This window comes from Hemibagrus wyckioides, linkage group LG18 (assembly GCF_019097595.1).
Source record: "Hemibagrus wyckioides isolate EC202008001 linkage group LG18, SWU_Hwy_1.0, whole genome shotgun sequence".
NCBI classification, from domain to species: domain Eukaryota; kingdom Metazoa; phylum Chordata; class Actinopteri; order Siluriformes; family Bagridae; genus Hemibagrus; species Hemibagrus wyckioides.
The window spans coordinates 797,331-815,183 of record NC_080727.1 but is presented as its reverse complement, the minus strand read 5'-3'; the positions used below and the strand labels follow the sequence as shown (position 1 = coordinate 815,183).

Sequence of the window (17,853 nt, the reverse complement as noted above, 5' to 3'; positions counted from 1 at the left end):
TGCTGAGATGGATGCTCCTTCAAAGTTCTTTTTCAGTTTAGAGCAGAAGAATGGACAGAAAAGATTTATACATGCTGTGCAAACAGAATCAGGGGATCTCGTATCTGAGCCCACTGAAATTCGCCAGCAGACAGTAAGCTTCTACTCGAAGCTGTACAGCAGTGAGTGGTCAGGGGCACAAGCGGTGGAGGACAGCTTCCTCATGGACCTGCCAAAGCTCTCTGAGCGAGCGGCGAGAGAGCTAGACAGGGAGCTGACGCTGGAGGAGGTTCATGAGGCTCTCCAGGGGATGGAGAATGGACGGGCGTCAGGTATAGACGGTCTCCCTGTTGAGTTCTACAAGGCATTCTGGGCCGTCATAGGGCAGGACGTGCTAGATGTCCTACGGGACAGCGTACGGAGAGGTGAACTCCCGTTGAGCTGCAGGAGGGCCGTCCTGACCCTGCTACCGAAGAAGGGAGACCTGACCCACCTGAAAAACTGGCACCCGGTCTTACTACTGTGCACTGACTGCAAGCTGCTCTCAAAAGCATTAGCCTCGAGACTGACTAAGGTAATGGAGCAGCTCATTCACCAGGACCAGACGTACTGTGTGCCTGATAGGTCCATATTCGATAATGTGTATCTAATTGGTGACATTTTGGACGTCTCCAGGCTATTGGGCTTAAAGACTGGTCTGATTTCTCTAGATCAGGAAAAGGCTTTTGACCGGGTTGAACATGAATATTTGTGGAAGGTGCTGGAAGCCTTCGGGTTCAACCCAGGTTTTATAGCTATGATCAGGGTGTTGTACAGTGACATTGAGAGTGTACTGAAGGTTAACGGTGGTTTATGTGCTCCTTTTAGAGTGTACAGGGGGATCAAGCAGGGCTGTTCCCTCTCTGGAATGTTGTACTCTCTAGCTATTGAACCTCTTTTAAATAAGTTAAGAAGTAATCTCTCTGGTTTTAATATTCCACACGCTAATGCCTCAATATGTTTATCAGCTTATGCAGATGATCTGGTAGTGATGATAAACACACAGAATGACATGAATGAATGTTTTAACTGATATTTTAAATGACTTTCATATTTTATCCTCCGCCAAAGTTAACTGGTCTAAAGGTGAAGCCATTTTAGTTGGGGAGTGGGGAGGTGGGCAACCGTCACTACCAGGAGGCTTAGCGTGGAAAAGAGGTGGTTTTAAATACTTGGGTGTCTACCTGGGGAACAATGAGTTTTTAAGTAAAAACTGGGAAGGTTCTGTAGAGCACGTGAAGGGCAGACTGAGCAGGTGGAAGCGGCTGGTTCCAAGGATGTCCTACAGGGGGAGAACGCTGGTCATCAACAACCTCGCCGCGTCGTCCCTCTGGCACAAGCTGGCATGCGTGGATCCGCCGCCGAACCTGCTGGCAAACATCCAGGCCCTGCTGGTGGACTTCTTCTGGGACGGTCTACACTGGATTCCACAGAGTGTGCTTCATCTGCCGAAGGAGGAAGGAGGACAGGGGCTGGTCCAGCTGTCCAGCAGAGCCGCAGCCTTCCGCCTCCAGTTCATCCAGAGACTCCTCACTGGACCCGGAGACTTAGTATGGAGAGCAGCAGCCAGTGGACTACTACGCACAGTTCAAGGACTGGGGCTGGACAGAGCGTTGTTTTTAATGGACACAAAAATGCTGGACATTTCTGGACTACCAGCCTTTTACCGTGGATTTTTTAAAATTTGGAACTGTTTTAAGAAACAAAACAAGGGCTGTAGAACGCTACACTGGCTGCTGGAGGAACCTCTGGTGTACGGCGGGAGACTGGACATCTCCAGTGTGACCGTCCCTGCACTGTCCAGAACTCTCATCTCCTCAGGGATTATAACGCTCCGGGAGCTTGTGAACATCGCGGGGTCGGACTTGTCGAGGGCAGAGGACCTGGCAGCGCGTATGGGACTGCGGTCCCTGCGTGTTGTCAATCAGCTCCTACACCGCTGGAGATCTGCATTGACATCAGAGGAGCGTGTTCAGCTAATGGACTATTCACACACAGAGACTGGTCCTACAGAGGACGAACCCTTTCCCCAGCTGAACATCGCTCCTGACCACTCCTGACCTCGACGGGTGTGCAGGCCCCCTCCTGGAGTGCCGGGGCGAAGGGGAGATGGACTTTGGGTCAGTGTCGGGGAAGCTGCTCTACAGAGCGTGTGTAAAGGTTTTAAATAAGAAGAAGCTGAGTGGGAGGGTGGACACCCCATGGAGAAGTGTACATGGTTTTACTGATGATTTTAAACCAGAGTGGACGCACTGTATAAACCACCGTTAACTAAAAAAAGCTGCCGACCTCCAGTGGAGGATTTTACACTGTATTATCTCTGTGAACTCTTTTATTTCTGTTTTAAATCCTGATGTTGCACATGATTGTCCTTTTTGTTCACAGAGAGAAACAGTTTTTCGTGCTTTTATTCACTGCTCCAGATTACTTCCACTGTTTGTGTTTTTACGGAGCATTTTAAGGTCTTTTAATGTTGTTTTTACTTTTCAGTGTTTTATTTTTGGTTTTAAGTTTGTCAGAAAACACCGGTTCAGGTGCCAACTGATTAATTTTATATTTGGTCAGGCCAAAATGGTGATATACCTGAGCCGGAAAAACCAAATTGCACAAAGCACTGACTGTGACGCCATAAAAATTCTGAAAAGGCTGATCAAATCGAGAATTTCAATTGATTTTAATTTTTATAAAAGTATGAATGACTTGGATGTTTAAATGTGTGTGGTGTTGTGAGAATGTGTTGTGTTCTGTTGCAGAAAGGAAACTTAACTTTGCAGCAGAACTAAACTAATCACTCATATTTAAAATATTTTAATACGTATTTATTTATTTATTTATTTATTTATTTATTTATTTATTTATTTATTTATTTATTAAGTCACTGTGACTTATATGTGACGTGTAAATAAAGATGCGTAAAAAGTCAAAAAAGTCTCTCTCTCTCTGTCTGTTTCTCTCTCTCTCTCTGTCTGTTTCTCTCTCTCTCTCTCTCTCTGTCTGTTTCTCTCTCTCTCTCTCTGTCTGTTTCTCTCTCTCTCTCTCTCTCTCTCTCTGTCTGTTTCTCTCTCTCTCTCTCTCTGCTGATCTTATTTCTGTTTTAAATCCTGATGTTGCACATGATTGTCCTTTTTGTTCACAGAGAGAAACAGTTTTTCATGTTTTTATTCACTGCTCCAGATTACTTCCACTGTTTGTGTTTTTACGGAGCATTTTAAGGTCTTTTAATGTTGTTTTTACTTTTCAGTGTTTTATTTTTGGTTTTAAGTTTGTCAGGAAACACCGGTTCAGGTGCCAACTGATTAATTTTATATTTGGTCAGGCCAAAATGGTGATATACCTGAGCCGGAAAAAACAAGATGGCACAAAACACAGACTGTGATGCCATAAGAATTTTCTCCAGACTGATGAAATCAAGAATTTTAATTGATTTTAATTTCTATAAGAGTATGAATGACCTGTTGATGTTTGAGGCAGTGTGGTGTTGGGAGAAAGCTCTGTGTGCTGTTGAAGGAGGAGAGCTCTGCTTTACATCAGAGCTGAACTAATCCTCATTATTTTTAACTATCCACTGCTATACTGAAACTATTTTATTGAAATGGTTTTAATATTTATTTATTTGTTTATTTATTGAGTCACCATGATCTATGTATGATAAAGGACTGTAAAAAGTCAAAAAAAAAAAAAGTCTTTCTCTCTCTCTCTGTCTGTTTCTCTCTCTCTCTCTCTCTCTCTCTCTCTCTGGTCTCTCTGTCTGTTTCACTGTCTCTCTCTCTCTCTCTCTCTCTCTCTTTCTCTCTGGTCTCTCTGTCTGTTTCACTGTCTCTCTCTCTCTCTCTGTCTGTTTCTCTCTCTCTCTCTCTCTCTCTTTCTCTCTGGTCTCTCTGTCTGTTTCTCTCTCTCTCTCTTTCTCTCTGGTCTCTCTCTCTGGTCTCTCTGTCTGTTTCTCTCTCTCTCTCTCTCTCTCTCTCTCTCTCTCTCTCTCTCTGGTCTCTCTGTCTGTTTCTCTCTCTCTCTCTCTGGTCTCTCTGTCTGTTTCTCTCTCTCTTTCTCTTTGGTCTCTCTTTCTCTCTCTCTCTCTCTCTCTCTCTCTCTCTCTGGTCTCTCTCTCTCTCTCTCTTTCTCTCTGGTCTCTCTGTCTGTCTCTCTCTCTCTCTCTCTCTCTCTCTCTCTCTCTCTCTGACTGTTGAGTGGGAGATAAAGACCAAAACTGGGCAGAAAATCAAAAGAGACTGAATAGAATCTTGGCCAAGATGGCCACCGAGTGGACAGACTTCAGTTCCCACACCTACTGCAGCTGTAGCCAATCAGACTGAAGCTTAGTGACCATAATCCCAGTCAGACTCAGTTTCAGTATTTGTGTCTGTTCCTTAAATAATGAAGAGTCTGATTTCCGAGCAATAAGTTTGGAAAGCGAGGATCCTGGTGTTTATAATCTCACTGAAGTCGAGGAAAGCGTTCGATTCTGATATGGAGGCGACCCCGCCCGAACATCTGCACTGCGAATTCATTAGCAAAGGTCCTCGCTAATTAAAGCACTTCCTTCTTCTTCATCAAATAACAGCGGTGGTCTGGAGCCCCAGAGCTCATCGTCCTCTCAGTGATGGAGCAGATGGTTCTTCTCGCTGATCGCTCCCCCGCCACACACCTCATGCATATCTTAATGAGGCATTAATTCTACACTCCAGCAGGGTTCCTTCAGCCAGACAGGTACCGAGAGGAGCACAGGAATTCATGCACCTTCGTCTCTGAGCAGAAATGCGTTTGATTTGCTGACCTCACTGGTGACCGGAAGCTAGCAATGCTAGTCACAGGGGCTGGGGTTCAGTCAATCTTCAGAGTGTTTTATTTTAACCTTCTCTCCTTGCAGGAATCACCACGGTGCTCACCATGACCACGCTCAGCACCATCGCCAGGAAGTCGCTGCCCAAAGTGTCGTACGTGACGGCCATGGACCTGTTCGTGTCTGTGTGCTTCATCTTCGTGTTCGCGGCACTGATCGAGTACGGCACGCTGCACTACTTCGTGAGCAACCGCAAGCCGAGTAAAAACAAGGACAAGAAGAAGAAAAACCCGGTGAGGAAATTCCACACGCTCGGAGCGTCACACAGCGAGACGAACGGCTCTAAACCTCACAGAGTTCTGGTCTTCACATTAATATAAGGATATAAAACGAACAAAACGAAACGTCCGATCCGAGTAGTGACCGAGTCGATTAGCTGAAACGCTCAGCAGCTGAAACTCTGCTGAATTTTACTGAAGGAGAATCGAGTTCAGAAATCAGCTCCACTTCCTGAGCCTTTCTCCTGCTCAGGGGGAGATCTGGCTGGACTTTTTATTTTATTTTTAACTTCAGAATAATTTGAGGTTTTAAAAACCAAAATATCTTTAAAATAATTTAAATCATCACATTTTCCTGAAATATTATTTTTTTAAGCTTTTCTCAAGCTTTTAAAAACAAATAAATAATTTAACAAGAATTTGTTCTTTATTTTTCTTTTTCTTTAATAACTAGCCTCCGTTATGGCTTAGCCACATTAGCTCCAGGACTCTAGCTTCACGCGCGGAAGGTTTTCTGGTCTCAGCTGCTGGCGTTGTGGACGTTTGGTTCAGTTTGAAGTGTGAAGAGTTTTGAGTCGAGTTCTGAGTGGAATCTTCAGATCGACTCTCAGCTCTTCCTCCTGCGTGTCTTTTAAATGTTCTGAATGTTTGAAATGTATTAGCGTCTGTGTGTGTGTGTGTGTGCAGTGAGTTCTCTGTGAATTCATCACTTTTTTGATATCGTGTTGTTTTTTTGTTGGAGTTCTTTTTGTTTTTTGTCTCTGTTTTTTGTTAATTCGACGTGTTCTTTTTGTTCTTCCTGTTTGGACCGAAAGCTCCTCCGGCTCTTTCCCTCGAAGGTATTTTTGCTTGTGTATGAGTTTTGCATGTGTGTGTGTATATGTGTGTGTGTGTGTCTACTGTCTCTGTTTAAGCTAACCTATAAGGTTTCCTTACACAAGCACGATTATCATCATGCTACTGCTAATAACTGCTAAATGTCTTGCGCTAAGAAGGCAGCAGCTAAAAAACACCACAACTTTAATTCTCTCCTGTTTGAGCTCCTTAACACGATTATTTTGCTAATTAAAGATGGCGGCTTCCCGTTTTCCTCGCGTACTGACTTGCCTGTGTGTGTGTGTGTGTGTATATGTGTGTGTGGCTTTAACCTGACACTGTTTAAGGAGTCAGCAGAGCTTTAACAGCCTGAAAAAGACAACCTCGTTAACACACTTTACTCTGAACAAGCTTTAAAAAGTCAATATGAGAATTTTACACCTCTGTAATGAAATAACTTTTAGCTCAGGATGATACTGGATACTAATATTATAATAGTTTGTATATAATAATAATAATAATAATAATAATAATATACAAAATAAATTGAACAAATGAATGATGGATAAAACGAGAGTCCATCAGTTATTTAATTAGACAGTGGAACCTGAAGACTGAAGTCATGAGATTTAAATAAAACATCTGAAACAAAAAAAACATTTGCTGAAGTTTATAAGGTTTTGATGTTTTTAAAGCTGTTCACTGCATCAATCTACCATTAAATATCTAAATATTTTTCTGTAAATTCTTTTATCTTTCAGTCTTGCAGAAGTATTATTTAAGTTCTTTTTTAAGTTTTTTTTTATTTCAACCTAATAATTTTAATTTAATTAATTCAAATTAACTAAAATAAAAAGGTCAGAGAGAGAGAGAGAGAGAGACTCTGACTCTCAGTGTTGTCTGATTTCACGCCGTTAAAGCTGCACTTGGTGTTTATTGCTCTTTATTTCTGCTGCTTTCCTGCACATGCCGTTTGAGAATGAAGTCACGTGACCCGACTCTGAGCAAGCTGCAGATCAATCTGAAACTAGTGGACTTTGTTCATAAGGAACTATATGCACCCTCAAGGGATCTAGTGCTGGGCAAAACACATTCCTGAAGAGAAGCAGATCAGGATCCTCAGATTCAGTCCTTACCAAGCTGCTGGGAAGGAAAATAACTTACAGAATAAAATCTAGTACACTTTAGTACTCTGAAGAACAATATTGTGTAGTACAGAAGTGTAGTTTAGGAGAGTGTAGTATAGTATAGTGTAGTGTACTGTAGGATAGTAGAGTGTAGGAGAGTGTAGGAGAGTGTAGTAGAGTGTAGTAGAGTGTCGTGTAGTGTAGGAGAGTGTAGTATAGTATAGTAGAGTGTAGGAGAGTGTAGTGTACTGTAGTAGAGTGTAGTGTAGTGTAGTATAGTAGAGTGTAGGAGAGTATAGTGTAGTGTAGTATAGTAGAGTGTTGTTTAGTGTAGTGTAGTATAGTAGAGTGTAGGAGAGTGTAGTATAGTATAGTAGAGTGTAGTAGAGTGTCGTGTAGTGTAGTGTAGTATAGTAGAGTGTTGTTTAGTGTAGTGTAGTATAGTAGAGTGTAGTAGAGTGTCGTGTAGTGTAGTGTAGTATAGTAGAGTGTTGTTTAGTGTAGTATAGTATAGTAGAGTGTAGTAGAGTGTCGTGTAGTGTAGTGTAGTATAGTAGAGTGTTGTTTAGTGTAGTGTAGTATAGTAGAGTGTAGTAGAGTGTCGTGTAGTGTAGTGTAGTATAGTAGAGTGTTGTTTAGTGTAGTGTAGTATAGTAGAGTGTTGTTTAGTGTAGTGTAGTATAGTAGAGTGTTGTTTAGTGTAGTGTAGTATAGTAGAGTGTTGTTTAGTGTAGTGTAGTATAGTAGAGTGTAGGAGAGTGTAGTGTAGTATAGTAGAGTGTTGTTTAGTGTAGTGTAGTATAGTAGAGTGTAGGAGAGTGTAGTGTAGTATAGTAGAGTGTAGGAGAGTGTAGTGTAGTATAGTAGAGTGTAGGAGAGTGTAGTGTAGTGTAGTATAGTAGTGTTGTTTAGTGTAGTGTAGTATAGTAGAGTGTTGTTTAGTGTAGTGTAGTATAGTAGTGTTGTTTAGTGTAGTGTAGTATAGTAGAGTGTTGTTTAGTGTAGTGTAGTATAGTAGAGTGTTGTTTAGTGTAGTGTAGTATAGTAGAGTGTTGTTTAGTGTAGTGTAGTATAGTAGAGTGTTGTTTAGTGTAGTGTAGTATAGTAGAGTGTTGTTTAGTGTAGTGTAGTATAGTAGAGTGTAGGAGAGTGTAGTGTAGTATAGTAGAGTGTTGTTTAGTGTAGTGTAGTGTAGTAGAGTGTAGGAGAGTGTAGTGTAGTATAGTAGAGTGTTGTTTAGTGTAGTGTAGTGTAGTATAGTAGAGTGTAGGAGAGTGTAGTGTAGTGTAGTATAGTAGAGTGTTGTTTAGTGTAGTGTAGTATAGTAGAGTGTTGTTTAGTGTAGTGTAGTATAGTAGAGTGTTGTTTAGTGTAGTGTAGTATAGTAGAGTGTTGTTTAGTGTAGTGTAGTATAGTAGAGTGTAGGAGAGTGTAGTGTAGTATAGTAGAGTGTTGTTTAGTGTAGTGTAGTATAGTAGTGTTGTTTAGTGTAGTGTAGTATAGTAGAGTGTTGTTTAGTGTAGTGTAGTATAATAGAGTGTTGTTTAGTGTAGTGTAGTATAGTAGTGTTGTTTAGTGTAGTGTAGTATAGTAGAGTGTTGTTTAGTGTAGTGTAGTATAGTAGAGTGTTGTTTAGTGTAGTGTAGTATAGTAGAGTGTTGTTTAGTGTAGTGTAGTATAGTAGAGTGTTGTTTAGTGTAGTGTAGTATAGTAGAGTGTTGTTTAGTGTAGTGTAGTATAGTAGAGTGTTGTTTAGTGTAGTGTAGTATAGTAGAGTGTTGTTTAGTGTAGTGTAGTATAGTAGAGTGTTGTTTAGTGTAGTGTAGTATAGTAGAGTGTTGTTTAGTGTAGTGTAGTATAGTAGTGTTGTTTAGTGTAGTGTAGTATAGTAGAGTGTAGGAGAGTGTAGTGTAGTGTAGTATAGTAGAGTGTTGTTTAGTGTAGTGTAGTGTAGTATAGTAGAGTGTTGTTTAGTGTAGTGTAGTATAGTAGAGTGTAGGAGAGTGTAGTGTAGTATAGTAGAGTGTTGTTTAGTGTAGTGTAGTATAGTAGAGTGTTGTTTAGTGTAGTGTAGTATAGTAGAGTGTAGGAGAGTGTAGTGTAGTATAGTAGAGTGTTGTTTAGTGTAGTGTAGTATAGTAGAGTGTTGTTTAGTGTAGTGTAGTATAGTAGAGTGTTGTTTAGTGTAGTGTAGTATAGTAGAGTGTTGTTTAGTGTAGTGTAGTGTAGTATAGTAGAGTGTTGTTTAGTGTAGTGTAGTATAGTAGAGTGTAGGAGAGTGTAGTGTAGTGTAGTATAGTAGAGTGTTGTTTAGTTTAGTGTAGTATAGTAGAGTGTTGTTTAGTGTAGTGTAGTGTAGTATAGTAGAGTGTTGTTTAGTGTAGTGTAGTATAGTAGAGTGTAGGAGAGTGTAGTGTAGTATAGTAGAGTGTTGTTTAGTGTAGTGTAGTATAGTAGAGTGTTGTTTAGTGTAGTGTAGTATAGTAGAGTGTTGTTTAGTGTAGTGTAGTATAGTAGAGTGTTGTTTAGTGTAGTATAGTAGAGTGTAGGAGAGTGTAGTATAGTATAGTAGAGTGTAGTAGAGTGTCGTGTAGTGTAGTGTAGTATAGTAGAGTGTTGTTTAGTGTAGTGTAGTATAGTAGAGTGTAGGAGAGTGTAGTGTAGTGTAGTATAGTAGAGTGTTGTTTAGTGTAGTGTAGTATAGTAGAGTGTTGTTTAGTGTAGTGTAGTATAGTAGAGTGTTGTTTAGTGTAGTGTAGTATAGTAGAGTGTAGGAGAGTGTAGTGTAGTATAGTAGAGTGTTGTTTAGTGTAGTGTAGTATAGTAGAGTGTTGTTTAGTGTAGTGTAGTATAGTAGAGTGTAGGAGAGTGTAGTGTAGTATAGTAGAGTGTTGTTTAGTGTAGTGTAGTATAGTAGAGTATTGTTTAGTGTAGTGTAGTATAGTAGAGTGTTGTTTAGTGTAGTGTAGTATAGTAGAGTGTTGTTTAGTGTAGTGTAGTATAGTAGAGTGTTGTTTAGTGTAGTGTAGTATAGTAGAGTGTTGTTTAGTGTAGTGTAGTATAGTAGAGTGTTGTTTAGTGTAGTGTAGTATAGTAGAGTGTAGGAGAGTGTAGTGTAGTATAGTAGAGTGTTGTTTAGTGTAGTGTAGTATAGTAGAGTGTTGTTTAGTGTAGTGTAGTATAGTAGAGTGTTGTTTAGTGTAGTGTAGTATAGTAGAGTGTAGGAGAGTGTAGTGTAGTATAGTAGAGTGTTGTTTAGTGTAGTGTAGTATAGTAGAGTGTAGGAGAGTGTAGTGTAGTATAGTAGAGTGTTGTTTAGTGTAGTGTAGTATAGTAGAGTGTTGTTTAGTGTAGTGTAGTATAGTAGAGTGTTGTTTAGTGTAGTGTAGTATAGTAGAGTGTTGTTTAGTGTAGTGTAGTATAGTAGAGTGTTGTTTAGTGTAGTGTAGTATAGTAGAGTGTTGTTTAGTGTAGTGTAGTATAGTAGAGTGTTGTTTAGTGTAGTGTAGTATAGTAGAGTGTTGTTTAGTGTAGTGTAGTATAGTAGAGTGTAGGAGAGTGTAGTGTAGTAGTAGAGTATAGAGCTGTATAGTACATGACATTATGGGGAAATGCATTACCTACTACTAATAACTACTATTTAGTAGTACAGAGTAAAGTAGAGTGTAATGCAGTAACAGTAACAGTAATAAGAACCATAATAATATCATACAGTTTTAATTAAATGTCGTTGTGGAGTGAGATGATACCTGCACACTGCTAGCTTTACCCATGATGCACTGCATGTGAGTTTTAAAGGTCAGCTCTGTGAAGTGAGTGTAAACCCACAGATAGATGTACTCAGTCTAAAGGAACCTTCTGGAAGATTAAGGAACACAGAGCGTCTCGTTTAAATGTCAGAGAAGGCGACAGTGTGGACGAGTGAAACGGACGAAGTCGCGTCCTGCGATTAGCGAGAGTGAAGAGTTCATTAGAGCACCGTAACGGCGAGAGATTTCCTCTCCACACCACGACTCCTTCCTGTGCAGCAGTAGCGTCAGCAGCTCAGAGTTCACACTGGAGTTTATACACTCATCCAGCTTCACTACACAGTTACATCACTTCATCATTTTACCCCGGTTTCTACCCCGTGTCCATCCTGTAGGGTAATTAATGTTAGCTAGCATGCTGCATTACTGAACCGCTGGTTTATTTACACAGTAGCTACAGCTAACCTTCACTAGCTTTTTAGAGAATACCTTCTGCTGAGCCGATTAAATTAAGCTGGTGTTACGCTTATTGTTCCGCTAAGATCATTTTAAGATAATTGTGATTAGCATTGCCCAGCACTAGTGTAAGTTCTCTCAGAGTTAGTGCTAATGTAAGATGTATGCATGCTCACGTATTAACTGGACGTTGTTGTCTTTTGTCCCCACTGAAGCAGAACCCGACGGTGGACATCCGTCCACGCTCGGCCACGGCCATCCAGATGAACAACGCCACCCACATGCAGGAGCGTGACGAGGAGTTCGGCTATGAGTGTCTGGACGGGAAAGACTGCACAAGCTTCTTCTGCTGCTTTGAAGATTGTCGCTCGGGGGCGTGGCGTCACGGCCGCTTGCACATCCGCATCGCCAAGATCGACTCGTATGCGCGCATCTTTTTCCCCACCGCCTTCGGCCTCTTCAACCTCGTCTACTGGGTTTCGTACCTGTACTTGTGAGCGCCGCTGCTATGTCTGTGGCGCAGTGCTAACCACACAACATGATGCTAAACATACAACGCTAATCATACTACATACTGCTAATCCTATAGCATACTACTAATCATACAACTTACTGCTAGTCATATAGTATAAAGCTAATCAGACAAACGCTGCTTTTTATTACGATCTTTATCACAAACATTTTCTCGTCACCTCCGTCCTGTTACACTGTGCCCATGTCGACTTCCTCTTACCTGTGTTACACTAGTGCACACTTCTCCAAAAGCACTAGAACACTAGCTAGTGAAAGACATAGACTAGATTATTGGGTGTGGTGTTCTTTAGATTGTCACAATCTAGTCCCATAAATGGTTATAGACTAGCAACACTGCAGTACTGGGAAGTGTAGTCCACTAGATTGGTGGAAATGGAGTCCAGTAGATTGTGTAGATTGGGGGAGGGTTTGCTTCATTTGGTTGTAGTCCACTAGATAATTTGAGATCTGTTCAGCTAGAGGACGATGGATTACGTTTACTACACACTGGGATGTGTTATCATCTAAACTGAAGATAATCTTGTCCCCTAGATAGTGGGAGATGAATATGTAGTTGAGACAGTGGAGTAAATGAGATCATGAAAGATGTAGACTAGACTGAGGAAGCTATAGACTTATGAGATCTAGTCTTCTAGATAGTAAGTGATCATGGACTAAATATCAGAGGATTGTGGGAGGTGTAGATTACTAGGTGTAGTACATTAGGTAGTGTTATATCTCTGTGATGATTATAGATTCAATGTGGCTAGACTGAGGGAGATATAGTCCACTAGATTGAAATACTCATGTAGTCCACTAGATAATAGGGACCCTAACCCTAGTCAGGTAGAAGACGGTAGGTCAAGTCCACTAGATTGTGGGTGTAGATGTAGAGCCCTGGATAATGAGATTACAGTGACAAGATGTAGACTAGCTACCTACTAGTGGGTGATCTAGTCCCTTAGCTAGTGAGAGATATCAATAACTGCTATGACCTGGATTTGTGAAAGGTGTAGTTCACTAGATAGTGAGAGATGTAGACTAGTCAGTAGTACTTAGTGAATTAGATAGTGTCAGTTGTCCACCAGATAATTGGAAAGTTAGTCATGTAGGAAATGGTAGATATAGTCCACTAGACTGTAGATATAGTCCACTAGAATGTAGGAGATGTAGTTCACTAGCTGGGCTATCTAGTGTGCTAGAGTGCTAGTTATTAAGTCTAGTCCACTAAGTAGGGGGTTAGGAGGCTAAAGTTTACTTGACTTTGATACCTTCACCTTCATGTAGTTTGTCACTGTATTCACATATCCATATCACTAGATTATGGAAAGTGTAGTCCACTAGATTGAGGGAGACCAAGTGCACTAGACTGTGTTAGATGTAGTAAACTATATAATGGAAGTTATTGTGCAGACCAAGATATTTTTCAGGATATGTAGTCCACTAGATAGTGTGAGGTCTTGTCCACTAGATAATGGGAAGTCTAGTCCATTAGACTGAGTGCAATCGAGTCTTAATCAGATCTGACTCGAGTAGTTAAACCCTTAAAATGGAGGTGGGGATTCGATCTAGGGGAAGTCGGCAAGGGGAAGTCGTCGAGGGTGCGCTGAGAGCAGGATTGGAACAAGGACCATTTGTCATGTTATTTTGCTGTCACACTCTGAGGTGAGTGAGAAAGGCTGCTAATTGGTTGTGATTTGTTAAAGATGAGGGTAGTGGGCGGGGCTTGTGGTCATAGCTTTAATCACACCTACATTCATATCAAGTATGGAACTCATTGTGAAGTTAGACTCCTGTTTTTCAGCTTTTGTCGTCGTGTTTATTTGATCGTCGTGTCGTCGTGAACAAAGCGAAGGCTGTAGCAACACATTTTTGGGGGCGGGGCTTCGACTCAGCACTTCTGTCACTCCTATCAGGGACTCGGTGAAGTATTTAGATATGCATGTCCAGTCTAGAGTTCCCAGAATTCCTTTGAATGAACAGGAAGTGATGTCATTAGTTGATGTCAGAAGTCAAGGGGCCACTCTGAAAGTTATTTATGAATTAGTTACACAAAAAAAAATGAAATGTGAAATTTATTTATTCAGTATTTATTTCTGTTCGTTAGCTGCCGTGTTTTACGAGCGACGGTAAAATCAACGATCTGTACAAAGGATGTAAATATTTAATACTGTACAATGTAGTGATTTATTTATTATCTATTGCATGCAGCATTAAAAAAAGCAAACTTATTTAACAATTTTCCATTAACGATGATGAACTGAATATAAAATTCACCGCTTATATCACTTAAAAATGAAAAACAAATTTCTTGTCTGGATTTCATGAACATATTTAAAGTCATTTCTTTTCTATTTATTTGCAGCACTTGAACTTTTTCTTGTTTGTATAATGAGCCTGCGGGGGCGTGGCCATCCTTCCTGACATCATCTTTACAGCAGGACAGGTGAAGCATAACGGTTAGGGTGTGATCTGGGTTCTGTGTGTGTTTTGTGATTGTAGCTAACTGCCACGCTAGCCAGCTGTGTTTCTTTTTTTGTTAGCTAGCTAGCTACATGTAACACTGTCTGAGAGATTAGCTAGCTTTTTTTTTGCCTTCTCTTTAATTAGCATACTTCAATGATACGTCCTAAATGTGAGCTGGTTTTTCATAATGAATCAAATCTTCACATGTTCGGTCAGTACGACGCCACTTTTTTGTAAACATGGAAGGAAACCATGTGACTTGTTCTTGCCAGTGGGTGAGTAGTGATGATGTCAGGAGGGACCACAACGTTCCTCTTCGTGATGTTTTTAACACAGAGCCGTTATCGACTTTCCTTTATGGAGCTGGACAGCAGCGTGTCCCTGACAGTGTTACTGCTACCGTGTGTTTCCTTTGCTAATTAGCTGCCTCGCTAACTGGCTAGCAGAACAAATCGGAGGACTCTGAGGAATAAAAACCCGACCTGAACTCACACTGGTGATCAACTGAAATCTGATCATTTTAAATGTATTTTATTTTGAAAAGCTGACCGTCAGATTGCTGCAGTGGATTCTGGGTAATTTGTGCACAATTATATCGAGTCCGTTCTCCTTAACGAACTTTTACTCAAGCTGAAAATGTGATTTAATGATGATGGATGCGGCGGTGGAGATCGGACCGGGGCAGAGACACGGAGCCGCAGGAGGACGCGTTAAAGAGGATCGAGAGCCGGGACGAAAAACAGAGACTTTCATTTTCAGCGACGGAGAAACAGGACACGACTTTCTGACCTGAAGCGTAATTATTATAAATATTAACACAGGAAAATAAACACATGTATGGAACTGTTGTGGGGACGGCTTGCTCTTATTTTATCTTACTTATTTTGTTACTTATTATATTAAAAATGAATTAAAAGAAACTAAAAATCAGATTTTTAAAAAGTCCAAATTTCAAGCTGCTGTACATCATGATCATTTAGTGTGTTAGTGTTTGGTTTTAGTTTTCTTCCTCCGGCTTATTAACATTTGGGGAAATATTCTTGCATGCTGTAAATCAAAGTCACTCACTCACACACACACACACACTCACACACACTCACACAGTCACAGATTTTTCTGCTTTAATTTGGTGACATGTCGGTACAGACAGAAAACCACCATGAAGCCGTGTGTAAATTTCGTCCCAGTTGTGTGTCCTCGAATCACCGGGGTTAAACGAGTCGGACCGGCGAGCTCAGGCGTCTGAACACCAAGCTAAATGAGGCAGAAAGTCTGATGTTGTTGCAGCTGAGGCTTGGAGCAGATCGACACATTCACATCCTCTGAAAGTTTTCTGCTGGTGTTGTGTGAACAGAGCGGAGACTCAGTGAATCACCGCTCCTTCACTGCATTCAGACGCCGGCGGCTGACCAGCTCCATTAATCCCGGTTAAGCCCGAGATGAAACGCTCCGGATCTCTGAGGTCACTGCAGAGAACCGACGAGAAGAAAGCTGAATGCTAGCCACCACTGCTCGTGGAACTGAAGCATGTTTTAGTGGTGGAGGAGTGGGAGGAGTCAGCTGCTGTCAATCAGAGCACTGGAGGGAAATGTAGAATTACATTTACAGAATCAAGCTTTGTGAAATCTTGCTACAGTCATAGCAGCGTCACCGTGGAAACCTTGCTGAAGTGACCCTCCTTTAAGTAACCTTCCCCATGGTCACCTCCACTCACTAAAATCACCTTGGCAACCTCCTGTTGCTATTCTTCTCCATCGTGACCTTCCCACAGTAACCCTAACAGTAGGGTCTCCTCCGACTGGCTCATTAAGGATCATTTAAAATTTTGAATTTATTATTTATATCCTGAATATGTACAGTAATATAAAGATGCTTAGTGACATGAATTCTTTAGTGACCATCCTCATAGTGACCATCCCCATAGAAACCCTACCCATAGTAACAGTTACTATGGGAACAGTCACTAGTGACCGTCCCCATAGTAACTGTCCCCATAGTTATGGTTACTATGGAAAAAGTCACTAGTAACTATCCCCATAGTAACCCTCCCCACACTGAATGAGTCCCGGCTCGGAGCTCGTTAAATCCTTTACATTCTGCTCTCTTGGCAGACGTCCTCATCCAGAGTGACTCGGGGCAGTGAGACGTTACACTTCATTACACTTTCACATTCTACACCTGACCAGTCGAGGGTTCAGGGTCCTGCTCAGGTCCAGGAGCAGCGTGACACTACTGGGGTTTGAACTCATCCCCTTCTAATGGATCCTGAAGGAACTGCCTTTGGTGTCCTTCAGATTCCTGAAGGGTCGCTTTGGGATTTGCTGGTTCTAGCAAACACCAGCAGAATGAAACAGAGTGAAGTTAGAGCCAGCATCAGGAACCAGGACACCATGAAGAACATGACAGTCTCCTAAAGTAGAGTTACAGAACCCCCCTGAGATACCTTTCTGTTCATGATGGAAATCTGATCAATCATGAAGACACCACTTTTTTTTATAAGTGCACTTTTCTTGCTAGTGGACCTACAGTGACACACACACACACACACACACACACACACACTAACACACTCCTACACCTGCATCGCTAAATCGCTTCTGGATAAAGTGCAGCATTGAGCTTAGGGACGATTGATGAACTCTCAAACTCCAAGTGACAGCAAGAGCTTCACCTCCTTCAGCTGAAAATAAGACGTGTTTCTCTCCCTCTCTCTCTCTCTCTCTCTCTCTCTCTCACACACACACACACACACACACACACACACTCTTGTGGCTGCAGGAACTCAAATCGAATCTGTGGAGCAATGAGACGAGACAAAGGCATCACTGGTGTGAATGAAAATTTACGAGAGCTGGTGCTTGGTGCGATTTCAGACCTGTTTGGATCCGTCGGGTTCAGTGAGAAGAAAACACAATTCTATTTGATAGTCAGATCGAAAAAAATGTGTAATTTAAGTAACAGAATAAAAGCAAGCAGAATAAAGCCATTTATAACAGCGCAATATATCAGTGGTAAAGTTTGTAAAATAGTTTGTGAGCTTTTTAACTTGTTTTAGCTGTTGAAATTGTGTTAAAGAAAGCTTTAGTACAATAATTTATTAATAACATATCCATCAGTCTGAAATCACTTCATCATCTCTTAAAGACATGTAAACAGCAATGTTTATTTTTTATAGCAGAAAAAGGTGAAGTCTGTTGCATGATTTATTCTAGGTGTTCATATGGAGCCCATAAAAAAAAGTCTCCATTAATCCCATAATCAGAGTGAGACGTCAGAAAAGACATGAGGAGTGAACATTCCTGCTATTTTCTAATAGTAAGGTGTTTCACTTCCTGTCGAAGAGAGAGAAGAGCTTTATTTATTCTGGATTATCTGAGCTAGGAATCTGCTAATTACCCTAACTCCAACATGATGCTAGCACATGATTAGCCACAATGCTAAACTGGAGGCCATAAACCTTCATTTCATTTTAGCAACTCTTAAAAAACATGAGGAAGCAAACAGCAGATTCGTCTCCTGCAGTGATATTAAACTGGTACTCACTCTGATTTGTAGAGTTTAACATCCTCAGAGCTGAGGTCAGTCAGAGCTGAGGTCAGTGAATAAACACGTCCACTTCAACAGATTACTGTGAAGTTACTGAAGAACTGAAC

The 17,853-nt window shown here is 41.1% G+C and overlaps 1 protein-coding gene across 4 annotated transcripts in view; it reads left to right on the top strand.

Annotated features, from left to right (window-relative positions):
• Positions 1-15,058, top strand: part of gabrg2 (gamma-aminobutyric acid type A receptor subunit gamma2) — a 75,538-nt gene extending 60,480 nt beyond the window's left edge. The window contains exons 8-10 of one of the 4 annotated variants that reach the window (XM_058415368.1): positions 4,883-5,088; positions 5,889-5,912; positions 11,440-15,058. In XM_058415368.1, coding sequence (XP_058271351.1) covers positions 4,883-5,088; positions 5,889-5,912; positions 11,440-11,718 — 509 coding nt within the window. In that variant the 3' untranslated portion in view covers positions 11,719-15,058. Of the gene's footprint in view, positions 1-4,882; positions 5,089-5,888; positions 5,913-11,436 lie in introns of all 4 variants that reach the window. The other 3 variants (XM_058415367.1, XM_058415370.1, XM_058415369.1) reach the window with 3 other exon arrangements.
• Positions 15,059-17,853: the final 2,795 nt, after the last annotated feature.